The sequence below is a fragment of the Vicugna pacos genome, chromosome 11 (genome assembly GCF_048564905.1).
Source record: "Vicugna pacos chromosome 11, VicPac4, whole genome shotgun sequence".
NCBI classification, from domain to species: Eukaryota; Metazoa; Chordata; class Mammalia; order Artiodactyla; family Camelidae; genus Vicugna; species Vicugna pacos.
In genome coordinates, this window is record NC_132997.1 from 37,479,233 (window position 1) to 37,496,695 (window position 17,463).

The window sequence follows — 17,463 nt, forward strand, 5'->3', positions numbered from 1 at the left end:
TTCCCTGAGAAGTTGACCTGTGTCAGACTTCTACTGTCCTGCCTCACATGGTCCAGGGAGATGCAGGCACTGGGCCCCTTCTCAGACGCTTAGAGCTTCTAAACATTCGGCACTCTCATCTGAGCATCTTTCTTCCCCGGATAAAGGAACTGTATCTCCTTTTGGGAGGGAAATCTACCATCACATATCCCAGTTTCTTCTCTGACTTTTGGGGTAAATTTTATACTCCCAGATCCTAGAGGTTATGAGAATGCCAACAAAAGTACCTCTTGCCCAGTGAAACCTGGCTCTTGCAAATCAGAACTGCTTTGACTTTATTTATGAAGCCTCTTTGAAGAGCTCAAGAGGGAGGAACTTCTGCTTCCAGGGAGATCAGGTAGACTTTTCCCTATTTGCCCCACTGAAAACCCTCGACATTATATTTAAAACAAACATAAGAAAACTATGAAAGATAGAAAGAAGAAGGCAGAATGACTAGGGACCTCAGGACCCAAGAGACAGCATGATGGTAGGTTCTTTGGTTAAAACTGCGGACTGAATTGTGTCCTTCTCTCTTCTTGAAATTCATATGTTGAAGCCCTAATCCCCTCATGTGACTGTATTTAGAGACAGGGCATTTAAAGAGTAAATTTAGGTTAAATGAAGTCATAAAGATGGGGCCCTAAACCAATATGACTGTTGTCCCTTTAAGAAGAGGAAGAGATGCCAGAAGTGCCTGTGCACAGAGAATAGACCAGATGAGGATGCAGTGAGCTGGTGGCCACCTGCAAACCAGGGAGAGAGGCCTCAGGAGAAACCAGTCCTGCTAACTAACACCTTGATCTTGGACTTCTAGCCTCCAGAACTGTGAGAAATATGCTTCAGTTGTTTGCATCACTCAGTCTGTGGTATTTTGTTATGACAGCCCTAAGAAACAAATAACTGAGTTTTCTATTGTACTTAAAATATCCCAGACTTGAAGATGAAGTAGCTAGCAACATAAAAACACAAACAAGTATAGACAGAAAAAAGCCCAACTGAAGCTTTCTCTCTTTAGCCAAAGGACCAGGTAAGGGGAAGACTAGCAAGACAGAAAACTTTTGGATAATAACCACCCTCCCCGACCCATGCCAGCAATGGCCAAGTGGGAAGCCTAGACTTCTCCATTACCAATCTGTAATGAGGCATCTCAACCTCTGGTGGTATCAGGGAAGGCATGAGGTCAGATAGAAGCTGGGGCTTCCATCTTCATTGGGTGGGAACCACCACAGTTACTCCCCATCACCCATAGCATCAGTAGTGACCATGTGGGGAGCTTGAATTCCTACTCCCCACTGCCAGTAACAGAAAGTATACTCCCTAGGGTGCAATACAAGCCACATGAGGAACCTGGACTTTTCTCCCCACCTGGCTGTAACAAGGCAGCACCCTCTCCCTTCCCCTGCTGGAGCAGTGTCAGAGGAAGCCAGCTGAAACAGAAGGTTTAAATAAGATCCAGAGTCTTGTAACATTATATGTCTAGGTTTCAATAGAAAATCACTTGTCATACCAAGAAGTAGGGAAATCTCAACTTGAATGAAAAAAGGTAATCAATGGATGCCAACACTGAGATGACAGAAGTGTTAGAATTATGTGATAAATATTTAAAGTCAATCCTCAGAAAAATGCTTCAACAAGAATTTATGAACACATTTGAAACAAAATAAAAAACCCAGGTCTCAGCAAAGAAATAAAAGATATAAAGAACACTCAATGGAAATTTTAGGAATGAAAAATATAATAACCAATATAAAAAGATCAGTGAATTAGCTCAACAACACAATATGGGGGACAGAGAAAAGAATCAGTGAACTTGAAGATAAGACAGTGGAAAGTAGTCAATCTGAACAGAGAGATTAAAAACAGTGACAACAGAGCTTAAGAATCTATGGGACAAAAGATCTAACAATCATGTCATTGGAGTCTCAGAAGGAGAGGAAAAAGAGCTGGGCAGGAAAGTACTCTAAGAAATGATGATTGAAAACATCCCAATTTGGCAAAACATAAAACCTAAAGATCCAAGAAGCTTAGTTAACTCCAAAGAGGATAAATTCAAAGAAATCCATACCAAGATATATCATAGTTAAACTTCTGAAAACTAAGGACAAAGAAGAAAATTTGAAAGCAGAGAGAGAGAGAGAAATGACACTTTGCCAATAGGGGAAAAGACAATTCAAATTACATCACATTCTCAAAAGAATCCATGAAGTCTGGAAGGAAGAGCATAACTTCATTCAAGTGCTGAAAGAAAAGAACTGTCAACCCAGAATTTTTTATATAGCAAAAACATTTCAGGAAAGAAGGGGGAAGGAGGTGGGTATAGCTCAGTGGTAGAATGTATGCTTAGCAAGCATGAGGACCTGGGTTCAATCCCCAGTAACTCCATTAAAAAAACAAATTGAAAAGGAAGGAAGGGCGAAGTCAAAACAGTCTCAGATAAGGAAAAACTAAGAGAAGTTTTCCTCAGTAGAGCTCCCCTAAAAGAGTGGCTAAAAGAATTTCCCTCTAAAAAATAAAAATAAATTAAAAAAAAAAGAATTTCCCTCTAAAGAAAGGAAATTATACAAAGAAAAGAACACTGGAACATCAAGAAGGAAGAAACAACAACAGAAAGAGTAAAAATATTGGTAAATAAATTTTCATTCTTTTTTGAGTTTTTAAAAACTGTTTCACTGTGGAAACAAAAATTATAACACTGCCTGATGTGGTTCTACATTTATATTAGAGAACACCTTTAAGATACTTATTATAAATGGGGGAGAATAAAGAGATATAAAGGATGGTAAACTTTCCACATTTCACTGGGCAAAATTTCAACACTGATAAATAATGATAAATTATGTGTATATCATGTAATACGCATGGAAACTAGATACTCTAAAAACAGTATAGATAAGTCAAAGCAGAATTCTAAAATATGCTCAGATAACCCACAGGAAAGTAGGAAAAAGAAAGCAACCAATCATCAAAAAAACAGAAATTAAAAACAGAGAAAACAAACAAAGAAATAGAATGGCAGAGTTAAACCCCAGCTTGTCAATAATTCTGTTGAAAGAAATTGATGAAGTAGATTGAAAAACACATCTGAGCTATATTCTATCTACAAGAATCTTACATCAAATATAATGATATAGGTTGGTTGAAAGTAAAATAAAGGAAAAATACATATCAAGTAAATATTAATGAAAAGAAAGCAGGAGTAGCTATATTATTATCAGATTAAGTAAACTTCAGAGCAAAGAAAATTATGAGAGATGTTGAGGTATATTACATTAAACAAAAGGGTCAATCTGTCAAGAAGATATAGCAATGTTAAATGTCTATCTACCTACCAAACATGCCACAAAATATGTGAAGTAAAAACTAACAGAGCTGGAGGAAGGGTGGAGGTATAGTTCAGTGGTAGATTGTGTGCTTAGTATGCACAAGGTCCTGAGTTCAATCCCCAGTACCTCCACTAAAAAAACAAAAACAGTGCTGAAGGAAGAAATAGACAAATCCACAAGTGTATATGGAGACTTCAACAACCCTCCCTCGATAACTGATAGAATTACAGAAAGTCACCAAGGATACGGAAAAACTTAACACCATCAACCAACAGGTATAATTAATGTTTATAGACCACTTCACCCAACAACAGCAGAATGCACATTCTTTTCAAGTGTCTGTGGAACATATATGCCAAAGCCGACCATATCCTAGGTCATAAAACTCCCTCAACAAAATGAAAATAATTGAAATCTTATAAAATATGTTCTCTGACTGCTGGAATCAACATAAAAACATAACAGGAACAGTTCTAAACATTTGGAAACTAAACAACACCCTTCCAAATAATCCATGGGTCAAAGAGGAAATCTTAAAGGAAATTAAAGCAAATAAACATTGAAATGAATGAAAATAAAAATATGCCATATCAAATTCTGTGAGAGACAGCTAAAGCTTTGTTGAGAGGGAAATGTATAGCACAAATGTTGACATTTGAAAAGAGGAAAAGACCCAAATGAATAATATAAGTTCTCACCACAAGAACCTAGGGAAAGAAAGCAAAATAAACCCAAGACAAGCAGGATGAAGGAAATAACAAAGAGCAGAAATCAATGAAATTGAAAACAGAAAAAAAAAGGCAAGAAAATGAATGAAAAGAAAACTGACTCCCTTTAAAAATCAATCAAACCTCTAGCAAGAAAAATAAAATAGAGAAAAGACACACCATTAGGGATAAAATAGGGATATCACTTTAGACCTTGCAGACATCAAAAGGATGATGAGGAAATACTATAAACAACTCCACAGACATAAATTTGACAACATAGATGAAATGGACCTATCCCTTGAAATGTATAAACTACCACAAGGCACCAAATATGAAACAGATAATTTGGATAGCCTTATAATTATTAAGGAAATTCTAAGTTTAAAACTCTACCTTCCCCCCTCACCCCAAATTCTCCAGGCCCAGATGGTTTCATTGGAGAAATCTACCAAGCATTTAAGGAAGAATTAACACCAATCTACATAATTTCTTCCTGATAATATGAGGGGGAAATACTTCCCAACACATTTTATGAATCCAGCATTACCCTGACACCAAAATCAGACAAAACAGTACACCACCAGCACCACATGTGTGCACACACATGCACACACACACACCAACCAACTACAGATCAATGACCCTCATGAGTATAGATACAAAAACAGTTAACAATACACAAGCAAATAGAATTAAACAACATATAGAAAGAATTATACACCATGACTAAGTGGAGCTTATTCCAGGGATTCAAATCTCATTTAATATTTGAAAATCAATCAGTGTAATCAATCATATTAATGGACTACAGAAAAATCACATGATTATATTGTGGTGATTGATACAGTAAAAGTATTTGACAAAATTCAGCATCTATTCATGATAAAATCTCAGAAAACAAGAGAGGAACTTCCCCAACTTCATAAACAGCACCTACAAGAAAAGTCTATAGCTAACATCAAACTTAAGAGTTACATGCTTTGCCCCTAAGATGAGGAACAAGACAAGATAACCTTTTTTACCACTGCTATTCAACATAGTACTGGAAGTTCTGGCCAGTGCAATAAGGCAAGAAAAGGGAATAAAAAGGATACGAACCAGAAAGAAAAAAAAAATATTGCCTATTTTCATATGACATGATTTGTTTATATAGAAAATCATAAGGAAGCTACAAAACAAAAGCCCTCCTAGAACTAATACATAAGTTAGAACTTCACAAGATACGAGATAAATAGATAAAAATCAATTGTATTTCTGCATACCAGTGACAAACACATGAACATCAAAATTTAAGGTATAATACCATTTGCAATCATGCAAAACAACTGGAATACTTCAGTGTAAATCTAACAACAACATACAGGACTTGTATACTGAAACTACAAAACACTAAAAAAAAAATCAAAGATGATCCAAGTGAATGGAGAAATATACCATGTTAATGCATTGGAAGACTCAGCATGATGAAGATGCCATTTATCCCCAAATTTATATACAGGCTTAACACAGCTCCCAACAAAATCCCAGCAAGATTTTTTGCAGATATAGACAAGATTACTCTAAAATCTACAAGAAAAGACAAAAGAACTAGAATAACTAAAACAATCTGGAAAAAGAATAAAATTAGAGGAATCAGGGTAGCCAAGTTCAACACTATTATATAGCTACACAGCCAAGAATGTGTGGTATTGGCAGAAAGATGAACACACAGATCAATGGAAAAGAATAGAAAACCTCAGACAGACCCACATAAATATGCCCAATTGATTTTGACAAGGGTGCAAAAGTTATTCAATGGAGGAAGGATAGCCTTTTCAACAAATGTTGTTGAAGGAATTGGACACTCATAGCCACTCCCTGCGGAAAAAAAAAAAAGCTTGGATAAAGATCTCACATCTTATAGAAAATTAATTCAAAATGGATTGTTAACTTAAATGTGCAATGTAATATTATAAAACTTTTAGAAAAAATACAGAAAAAAATCATCTTTGGGATCAAGGGCTGGGCAAAGAATTCTTATACTTGGCACCAAATGCATGGTCATAAAAGAAAAAATAGATAAATTGGACTTCATCAAAACTAAAAGCATTTGCTCAGTGAAACACCCTGTTAAGAAGATGAAAAGACAAACTACAGATTAGAATAAATTATAAAATCACATATTCAATAAAAGGTTGGTAACATATATTAAAACAACTCTCAGAACTCACAGTGAAAATACAAAAACAAAAACAAAAAATACCCAAACCCAAACCCTGAACAATCCAGTTAGAAAATGAGCAAAAGACATGAAATGATATTTCACCAAAGATGAGATATAGATGGAAAATTGGCACATGGAAAGATATTCAGCATCATTAGAGAAATGTAAATTAACAACTGCAATAATCTATCATCTATCAGAAGGTTAAATCAAAATGAAAAATAGTGGCAACCCCAAATGCTGGTGAGGATGCACAGAAACTGGATCACTCCTATGTTGCTGATGGGAATGTAAAATGGTACACTCTGGAAAACATTTTAGCAGCTTCTTAAAAAACTGAGCATGCAGATATCATGTGACCTAGCAATTTCATTCTGAAGCATTTTTCCTGAAATGCAAAAGTATGATCACACAAAAACCTATGCATATATGTTCATAATAGCTTTATTTGGAAGAGCCAAAAAGTAAAAACAATTCAGATGTCCTTCAATGGGTGAATGATTACATCACTCATTGTAATGCATCCACATCATGGAATATATAAAAAGGAGTGCACTATTCACACATGCAACAACTTGGATGACTCTCCAGAGAATTATCTCAGAAGGTTACATACGGCATGATTCCATTTATATAGCATTCTTGAAACAATAACATTATAGAAATAAAGAATAGACTAATGGCTGCTAAGGGTTAAGAAGGGATGGGGCTGGGAGGGAAGTCAGTGTGGCTGTGAGGGAACAAGAGGGATCCCTGTGGGGATGGAAATGTTCTGTACCTTGACTCTATCAATGTCAATGCCCTGGCTGTGATATGAGATTTGTAAGCTGTTACTCCTGGGGGGAGGGTGGGGGGCGAGGAAAGCTACAAGTGAGTGTACTTCCTAAAAGTGTGCGTGCATCTACAATTAACTCCAAATAAGTTTAATTTAATTTTTAAAAAAAGAACTCGAGAGCCAACAATTACTTTTTCTTCTGGGTTCTAACCACCCTTCCCACAATAGCAGATTTAAAGAGCTACCATACTTCCAGAATTAGGGGAGGGGCGATGAGCAGAAAGGGCAGTAGATACCAAAAAAAAGCACCTCTCAGCTGCCTTGTAACCAAATATCATCATGCTGCCCATGAAACAGAAAGTGAGGGCGAAATGAAAGAGAGCTGTCTGGAATGTGTACACATAGAGCATGTGGTTCTTGGGGAGTCTGGGGGAGACACAAGAGCCCCCCAGGGTCAATAGGGGTTAGGGCTCCACACAAGGACTGCGGGTTATTCAGTCAGGGGCCGCGGGCCACTGTCACTGACCACAGGGGTGGTGCCCATCCACAGGTGTCTATTTTCAGTTCACCAGATTTTTCAAGAGAGGCTGTGGGCTTGCGCAGAACATCCCCAGAGTGTTTTTCCAAATCTAATAAGAATTTTCCCTTAGCGAACACCTCTGTGCACCAGGCGCCAGGCCACCCTGCTCTGTAGCCCCTCTGCATCCCCTCGGTCCTATCCACGGGATGGGGCTGCCGTCTGCAAATCCTAGCCTAGGAAACCAGGCTCCAGGGGACAGCAGTTGGGGGCAGGTCAAGCCCAGGCCTCTCGCCTTGGACCACATGCCTCTGCCTGTCTGGATGCTCTCACCCGGAAAAGCCTTCATGCTTCCACAGCGGGAGGGAGGGATCAGCCCCAAGAAAAGAAACAGCATTCAGCCTCAAGAGCCCAGGAGGAATTTCTGGGCCAATTAAATCAGAGAGGCCATTCCTGCTAATGTGTAATTGGTTTTAAAATCAGCAGACTTGCCTACCTCTGGATGACAATATTTAACTAGCAAAATGCCCCAGCCCGAGTGGTTCTTGTAAACCATGACCAGGGAGGCCTGCTACAGACACAGCCACCTTCTATCAGCTCCCTCCTTGAAAGCAGTGGCTCAGCTCGAATTGGCTGCTGGGGATAAATATTTACGAAACCGAGTAAACGGAGGCATCTGCCTCCGAAGTCTGTTGGCAGGATCTCCACAGCGGCACCCGGGAAAGCCAGCGGGCTGGGGATGGGGAGGGGGTGGTCTCCGAGCTGGTTATCCTTTTCCTACAAATTGACAAGCGCTGTAGTCTTCCAGACTCAGAGCTGAATGTCTAATTAAATTTCCAGACCAGGATAACGCTGTTGGCTCCTCCTGGGTTCGGGAAGGTCATAGCTTTGCGCAGAGCAGGGAGGGAGGTCCTGAGGGGATGCGTGCGCCCCTCCCACGGCTCAAATCCCACCCCTGCCTGCCGGGACCCCACAGATCTCAGACTGGGGTGACAGATGCCCCTGGGTCAGTTCTGGCTCCACCACCGACCACCTGTAACAGTGCGGACTACCTCAACCCGTGGGAGACACAGCCACCTCTGCGCTGTTGGGATGGAATCTCCACCTCATGGCTGTTATGAAGATCTACAGCAACAAGGGACAGAAAGTGCCCAGGACAGGGCCCAGCACCAAGGGGAAATGCCGTGCACAGTAGCCGCTAATATCTGAATAAGTGGGTCCCAACCTGGGCTACACATGAGGGTGCTTTAAGAATGCAGATTCTTTGGCATCACTCTGGTCCCACTGGAAAATCACCAGGATTCAGGAATCTGATTGGGGGAAGCTTTGTAAGGAGCTTCCTAGGTGATCTGGATGTCACTGGCCAGTTCCAGTCACACTGACCTCGACCCATGTGGGTTTAGCTTCAAGTCCCATTTGGCACAGGGAGCCCTCCTGAGCTGTAACACACAGAGGGCTGAGGCCCCCAAATTCCTACAGGACTCCCGCCAGAGACTCTTGGGTTTTATCCTGCCCACTCTTGTCCTAATGATTCTGCACACTCTGCTCTCCCCGGCAAGATGGCAGGCCTCAGGGGCCGTGATGGTCCTAATAGGTCTTGTAGCCCCCCAGGAGGGCACTTGGCATTGGCTGTGGGTGATCAGGCTGCCATAGTGATGACAACACACACACTCATCCCGCACCGCGTCCTCAGTGAGCTCTGGTGAGAAGGGCTGTTTGAAGGGCCATGGGGCTGTGGGGCACAGGGCACAGAGGAAGGGCATGGGCTCAGCCGCAGACAGCTGGCTGGTGCGCTGGGCCATGCTGACGGTTACTGGACATCTGTGACCTCCACTTTCTCAATGCATGGCAGCCTGGGTGCTCACAGAGGGAGCCATCCTGGTTGGGGGATGGGGCACCACTGGGGGATAAGGGACCATCTCTGAAGGAGAGAGGGTTGAAATCAACTTCTCCTCTGGTTCTCAGGTGACCCTATGAGGATTCAGGGGTAGCTTTTGTCTGAGCTCAGACTTCTGGGTCCAGATCTCCACTAGGACCAGTGGAGCTCAGCTTGGACAGTGTTGGTCTGGGCCCAGTACCCACAGATTCTGGTCTCTGCCCAGGTTCCAGGAAGGGAGGCGAAGTCCTTGGGACTTCAGTTGAGATACCCTAGAAAGCTCAACCCATTTGACGGTGTTAATTGTGCTACTGCTGTGAGCCAGAAAGACCCACAGCCTCACAACCACAGCCAGCGGCTACTCCTAGAACCAGGAGAGAGAGGCTTCCAGAGGTTAGGGATTTGAGAGCATCATTTGCAGTGGTGACCACCAGCCCTGGGTCTCTCCTGGACCTCCCATCCCTGGATGCTCCCATGTCCCCTGTGTGGACTCAGCCCTCACCCTCTCCTTTCCTCCTTGCGGAACCCCTCACGGTGCCTGACCCACTGGTCCTTTGCACTGTTAATCTCTTCTGAAAGTGCTGGGTTCACCTCCCTGACTCAATTGGAGGGTGGCTCCATGAGGACTCACGTCCCTGCCTCCCTCCTCCTAGGAAACTGAGTTTCCTTTTCACTCATCCCAGCACCAGGTCGGAGGGTGGTGCCCCGCTCCCTGTTCCCGCTCCTACACAACTCCCCCTGCCTGTTCCCTTTGGAGCTGCAACTGTTAGACTTTCATCCCCTATCACTTCACCCTCCTTGCTGCTGTGCTCCACTGACTTCCTCACAAGCACCCACCCTGAGGATCTTGGACCCTGGCTCACCTTCCTCCCCCACCATCACCACTCCGATCATCACTCCGGTAACTTAAATAGCCTTATGCGTGATGCACATGCATCCTCCTCTTGCCGCCTCCACCTGATAGTGTAACCTCAGCACCCGCTCCCACAATCACATCTGGGCAGGAACAGACCCCCTCTGAAGTCTCAGTCCAAGCATCCCACACTCTGACCACACCCTTGACTTCTGGTTCACACAATCTGTTACCTCCCACTGCAGCACGTCTCACCACTCCGACACCTCCAAAACCCATCAGCCCCACTGCCTGTTTTTGCTGTCACCCATCTCTTTCTTTCGCTTCCCTCCAGGTATGGCGTCTAGATTTTTGTTTGTTTGTTTGTTGTTGTGGGGGGTGATAATTAGGTTTATTTATTTATTGGGGGTACTGGGGATTGAGCCCAGCACCTCAGGCGCGCTATGCACATGCTCTACCTCTGAGCTATACCCTCCCCCTTCCTGTTCTGGGCTGAGCTGTGTCCCCTCAAAATTCCTAAGTTGAATTCCTAACCTGCTCTACCTCAGAATGGGGCTGTGTTTGGAGATGGGTCTTTTTAGAGTTAAACTAAAATGAGGCCACTAGAGTGGGCCCAAATCCAGCATGATGACTGGTGTCCTTATCAGAAGAGGAGATGAGGACACTGACATCTGCACACACAGAGGGAGGATGATGTGGGGACACAGGAAGAAGACAGCCATCTATGAGCCAAGAAGAGAGGACCCAGAGGACACCCATCCTGTTGACACCCAGATCTTGGACGTCTAGCTTCCAGATCATGAGACAATAAATGGCTGATGTTCAGGCCAGCCAGTCTGCAGTACATTGTCATGGCAACCCGAGGGGACTCATGCACCTCCCGACCCAGTTTAGTTTCCATCGTTGTAACCGACCCCTGCACAGTCCCCCCTTGCCACCTCCCTTGTGCTCGCCAACCTTGGCTGAACTTGGTAACCCATCTTCTCTTTGCCTGAACCTCAGGACCAGAACACTATGGTGGTGGTGGTGGGGGGAGTGGATTGCCAAACAATGGTGATTAGCTTCTTCTAAAATGTATCACCCCAAGCCCTCAAATATGAGCTCAACACAGTCCAGAAATCTTACCAAGTTTCCTGAGCAAGTTGTCTTTCCCACTTTCCAAGAGGCTATTTCGTGTCTTCTCTTCCATCTTTAGCATCCCACCTGGACCCCTCTAGGCACATGGCTGTGGCTCTGCTGATCTGAGACCAGAAACCACCAGTGGGGAACCTCCTCATGTTCCTGCCACTGCAGCTACATCCCCGAGATTCTTGGGCCCAGGTTTCCAGCTTCCTTGTACCAACCAAAGGCCTCTTAGTCTCTGGGATCCATCTCCTTTTGCCTTTGTAAGAATTTCAGTCCTCCCTTTATCCTCTCTCCTCGTTAACAGTTTCACTTACTGGGTTACTTCCTTGCACTTGCCTCTCCTTCTAAGGACATTTCTGTTGACCCTCATCCTCTTCCAACAACTCCCATTTCTCTGCTCCAAAATATCTGAAAAGAACCATCCATACTTCCTCAGTGATCATCTCATCAACAATTAATTCCAACTCTTGGATCACTTCCATCAGCATACAATCATTCACCCTTCCTACTACTCCAGTCTGACTTTTGTGGAGATCACAGATGACTTAGGGTTGCTAAGCCCAGAGTCTCCTCTCTGACCTGCTCTTCTGCGAGCTCTCAGTAGAATTCCACATGGTTGGTGTCTCACTCTTTCCCTCTTAGATCTTTGTGATTCATCTCCTGGTTTCTTCTTGACTTCACAGGCTGCTCTTTCTCAGTCCCCTTTGCATCTTTCTCTCCCTGACCTCTGAGGCCCCCTTCTTCTGTTTCTAGATGATGTCATCCAGGTCCAGGGCTTTAAATATCACTTCTGTGCTGACGGCTCTCAAATTTATATCTCTGTCCTGACCTCTCCCTTGAGCTCCAGACACATAGATCTAACTTGACATCTCCACTTAGATGACTCAAGGCACCTCAACCTTAACATACTTGGAAAGGACTTCACCATTCTGTAGCCATTTCAGTGAATGGTACCACCATCTACTTGGTTGCTAACATCAAAAACGTAGGAATCATTTTCATTCCTCTTTTCCTTATTGTCGCTTTGATTTTGAAATATATCTAGACCCCACCCATGTCTTTCCACCTTCAGTCCCAACTCTAGCCCAAGCTGCCTTAATCTTTCACTTTTACGCTGAAGTCGTCTCCTTAAGGATTTCCCCGTGTCCCTTCCGTGGGAGAGGGTGCTCCAGGGAGGAGGGCTCCGTGAAGGACGGGCTTCCCGCTGTGGAGATGACACAGCCAGTGCTAACTGGATGAATTAGATTTACAAAGGGAAGGAGTACGTGGCCCCCCCACTTCTCTCTTCTGAGAGAAGTACTTCCCTCAGAAACAGCACTTCCATTCAGAAGGCCAGATCAAGTGTCATTAGCAAATTAATTCTGATTAGCGCAGCCCAGGCACTCAGCCCCCAAGGCGATCCTGCTCAGTCCTGCAGGGAGATGGCTAGGGCCTGGCCTGCTAATAGAGTGGGAACCGTACCGGAAGCCGAGGTGATTACTCTGATGCCTGTCTCTGTCCCTGGAGGGGAGAAGAGTGGGATTGGATTACACCATGGTCTCCTGAGGGAATTAACTCACTTTCAAATGGTAAGTTATTAATTCCCCCACTTGGCAGTTAGGTCCAGGGGAGCAGGGTCAACACTTACCCCTCCCTGTGGCCTGTACAGCCTCTGATTTAGGGCCAAGTATTTGAAGATGCCCAATAAGTGAATACAAGTATAATTCATTGGTAAATGGGAAATATGTCTTCGGAACCCTTCATGCTTTGACTTGACAAATGCCCTACTGTGTTTGGCACAGCAGATTCAGAAGTTCAACCAGATAAGGCACCAGTTCTCCTGGACCTTATATACAGTGCTGGGGAGGGAGGCAGGTAATCAGAAGGAATCAAACAAATGAAAAGCTGACGTCAGAGAATGAGAAACAGTCAAGATGAGAAAACAGGACTAGGAGACAGAGTGGACTAGGGGTGGGAGGGTTTTCCAAGGAGGGCCTACGGTGGGACACCTGGGCTGGGTTCTGGATGGTGCGAGGAGCCAGCCAGCTCTGGGGGAGGAACTTCCTGGGAAGAGGGATGGGCCTGTTGCCAGAGAGCCAAGTCCCACCAACTAATTCTCCTATTATGTCCAGCATGACCATCTTTGCTGGCCAGACTGCTCTCCCCATGGTCCTGGGCAGGGCAGAGATGGCCCTGCTGGGGTGGTCGGCTTTACCCACAGTCGGTCTGCCTGCCTGGATGCTGTCCATCTTTTCTGCCCCTTTCACTCATGTCACAAGGCTCTGTTCAACTCCCACCTCTTCCTACAAAGCCTTTCAAAAGCCTCCCTATTGGAAGGGCTCTGTCCCCTCTCTGAAGTCCTGGAGCATGTATTTGACACCTGCTGTCTCTATTGCCGTATATGGGTAGACACTGTATTACTAGGGACTTGAATCTGCTTCCCCATATGCCCTCTCTCCCCTATTCCAATCAAGGTGGCTGCTCAGGGCAAAGGGCTTCATCCTCTCTGTCTCTAACACTCCCCAGACCTGGCCCAGGTCCTCAGTTTACAGGCCCTCAGGGGTCCATTCAGACTCCCTGAGTGGCATGAAAACTTGAGTGGCAGATGCATGATCACATAAGTCTCACCTTTCATCCAGGAATTCTCTAATGTAGGCAAGAAAGTAAGGCTCTCCAGCCAGTTCCTGAGAATAGAGCTTGCTTTGGATTTGAAAAGTAATTTCCAGAAGGATGATTTGAAAACGTTAAGACTTTTACTGGATTTCTTATAGGAATACTTGGAAACTTTCCTAAGAGCAGCAGTCAGAAGGATAAAGTTAACTTGAAGATGAAGACTTCTAGGGGACCAAGAAATCAGGTGAAGGAGGCAGCCAACCATCGTCTCCGATGGGCTCCATCCCCAACCAACCCCCAACTGACAGCTCTCCCAGTGACTCAGACCCCTGAGTACCATCCCTGCCCACCAGTAAAGCACAGTTGCTTCATTGCAGCCCCAGCTCAAAACCTTCCCTCCCCTAATATTCCTGGACATCCTCGGATTCCAGTGCTAGTCAGCCTCACCCAGAACGCTAGCGCGTTTGTCAGATGAAATAGGAGGGTACCAAAGGTGACTTCACCTTCAAGGGACCTCGGGCGACAGCAGAACCTGCCATGGGTCCTGGGTTGGAGGGAGGCCTAAGAGTCCCGTGCTATGGCAAATGGCAATGAGGCGTGATGCCCGACCCTGGAGGAAGGGAGGCGATGGGCGTGAGGATGCGAGATGAGCGTGGAGACGCACTGGGCACTGCTGCTAACCTTTCAAGAGGACTGTCCTGGCCTCAGCCCACTCGCTCCTCCCGTCTGACGTCAGTAGGCCGATTGGAGGCAAGCGTTCATCCTCGTTGGAAGCCATTTTGACTATCTTTCTCAACTGAGTGAACAGATCCCCCTCACTGAGACGGCGGAAATTAATGACAACATCCAAGACAAAGAACTGTGGGGAAAACAGGTCAAACACATCACTCAGGGCAGCCAGCCCAAGGCATCAGGCCTTCCCTGAGCCTTCACATGGGAGCAGGACAGAGGAGGCTCAGGCCTACGGTTCCCAGGGTACGTCATGGTTCTGAAGAGGCCATTCACAGTTTGGGAACCAGCTCAACACAGTGGACTGTGCTGGACTCCAAGCTGCCCCAAGTCAAAGCAGGCCAGATTAAACTTAGCTAAAGAAAGCTTGTTTCTGTAGCTCTTAGTTGACCATTAAAACCACTATGTGTGGGGGGAATTGAGTAGAAATTGGTATAACCGCAGTTGGAGGTCAATGTTCATCAAAACTAAAACTGTGCATCCCCTGTGACTCAGTCACTCTTATAAATACATACTTTGGCCTAAGGCTTAGACAACCATGTACTCTTGTGCCCCGGGAGACAGCTAAAGGAATGTACCAGCCTTGTTTGCAATAGCAAAATGGTAGACAGAGCCGAAATGTTCTCAGGAGGACCTGAGCTGCAGGGCATGGAATGTAGGCTTGTGACATTGGCAGTAGGGAAATGGCTAAGCAAAACTTGGACTTGTCCAGTGCATGTCTACCCAGCAGTTTAAAGGGATGAACTAGTTCTAGCTAGAGTGAAGGGGGATACATCACACACATACTGGTGAGTGGAGGGGGAAAAAAAAAGCAAGCCAGCCAATAATATGCAGAGAAAGGTTAAAATAGAAAAATCACACCAAAATGCTCTACGCATGTGTGTGCACCTATACACGTGTGCCTGCATGTGCTTTGTATGTAAGGCAGGCGGGCTGTCATTCGATAGCTTTGAAGCTAGAGCCTTGGGCGTTATATTAAGAGCTTTATTCCGAGTCCCAGGTCAAGATCCCTTCTCAGCTGGCTTGACGTGAGTACCTGGTCCCAAGTGGCCTGGTTCAGAGCAGGAGCCCCGAGAGAGTGTTCCCCAAAAGGATGGATACTGTGTGGTGTGGGGGCTGGGGATGCTGGGTTTGACTTTGAAGTGAAGATGGAGAGAGGTTCTTGTTTTTGTGGCCAGCCAGGTGTCAGGTGAGCTTTGAACCTGGGAACAGCTGCCCTCAGATGGCAGACTTAGGGCTTCTGACTTAGACTGGAAATGTCAAATGACCCGAAGGAGAAAACATTGTAGAGCAAGTATCAGGGGAGTTCCTGGGGTGGGTGTCAAACTTGGGTATTAACACAAAACAAAACAGCTTTTTGTCAGATGGAACATTTATGTGGAGCCTTAATAAAGAGAATATACGGTGTCTGGTGGGCACTGGTGAGGGATTAGGAGTCCTCACGCTCAGCCTGTCCCCTGGGCCCCCATGGACCCTTGTTGGAACCTCTGGAACGCAGTCAGAGGACCTGAGCTGCAGGGGATGGAGTGTGGGCTTGTGACATTGGCAGACCCAGGAGTCCTTCTCACCCTTGGACAAGCCATTTAACCTAAGTCTCGTCTCCTTATCTGTCAAATGGAAATTCTAAGGTCCCCACTGCAGGGTCACCGTAGGATCAGATGGGATGAATGTAAGTATGGAGCCCACACCGAGGTCCCATCCATCAGTCTGTAAGCTGTCTGTCTGTCCATCTGTCCGTGTGTGGTCTCCAGGAAGGCCGTGGCCTGGGTGACTGCATGCAGAAGGGCTGAGAACATGCGGGTCTCATTAACGAACTTGAGTCTATCCAGGTGGCTCTCTGGACCTGACCTGGCTGGTCAGGGCTGAAATGGGAACCCACTGAAGGCATTCTCAATGGACAATTCTCGTTCTTAAAGTCCAACCAGTGGAGAGAAACGAGACTGACCGGGAATCCCTGCCAAGCTCACCATGTGAGGGGGCTGAGCACCTTGGAGAAGCAGGAATGAATACCCAGGTGCGCGGGCCCCTCCCCAAGCCCGAGAGGCTGCAATAGCGAGGGACAGCTTACCTGGTTGCGGCAGGCCACGATGACGTGCTCTGGCTCGGGCATGACACTGCTCCTCTGGGCCACCAGCGTGTCCTGGGTGTGGCCGGGGAGCCGGTAGGAGGAGAAAAGCCCGTAATATTGCTTCATGCAGAGCGGCTGCCCGGACAGCTGGCCCTTGGCGCAGTCAGTGGGGATGGAGTGGCTGGAGGGGGCGGGCCAGGAGGGAGACAGGGAATCAGAGCTGGTTCTATTGTAACTTTTTTTTTCTTTACATTAGGGTTCACTCTTGATGTTGTACAGTTCTTGTTCTATTATAACTTGATTAGGCCAAGCAGGGCACAGACCCCAAAACTGCATTACCATGGCCGTCTGCAAGCTCGAGTCCCCACTTTTTAAAGTAGTGGAACTTTGCGTTTCCAGGGCCCAGAAGGACCCTCAGGGTGTTCTCTGGCCTCTGTTAGTCTCCCTCACCCCTGCCTCATGGACCACATGTGTGCATGTGCGGGTCTGGCCATTTTCACCCTCTGCTCTGCTTAATGCTGATCGGTGCTTGGTGTGACCTCACCCCCACCCCCATGCTCAATTAACGTGTTTTGAAAACTCCCTCCACACTTTCAAGAGCCTACTCCTTCACACCTCTTCTAGAAGCCTCCTCTGAGTTCAAGGCAGAAAGCTCTCTTTCTCCTGTGGTC

At 45.4% G+C, this 17,463-nt stretch overlaps 1 protein-coding gene across 1 annotated transcript in view; it reads right to left on the reverse strand.

Moving 5' to 3' along the window:
* Positions 1-17,463, reverse strand: part of CHAT (choline O-acetyltransferase) — a 47,535-nt gene that overhangs the window by 22,515 nt on the left and 7,557 nt on the right. Inside the window, exons 5-6 of the mRNA XM_072972307.1 lie at positions 16,793-16,973; positions 14,677-14,854 (exon numbers count right to left, since the gene is read on the reverse strand). Coding sequence (XP_072828408.1) covers positions 14,677-14,854; positions 16,793-16,973 — 359 coding nt within the window. The remainder of the gene's footprint in view (positions 1-14,676; positions 14,855-16,792; positions 16,974-17,463) is intronic.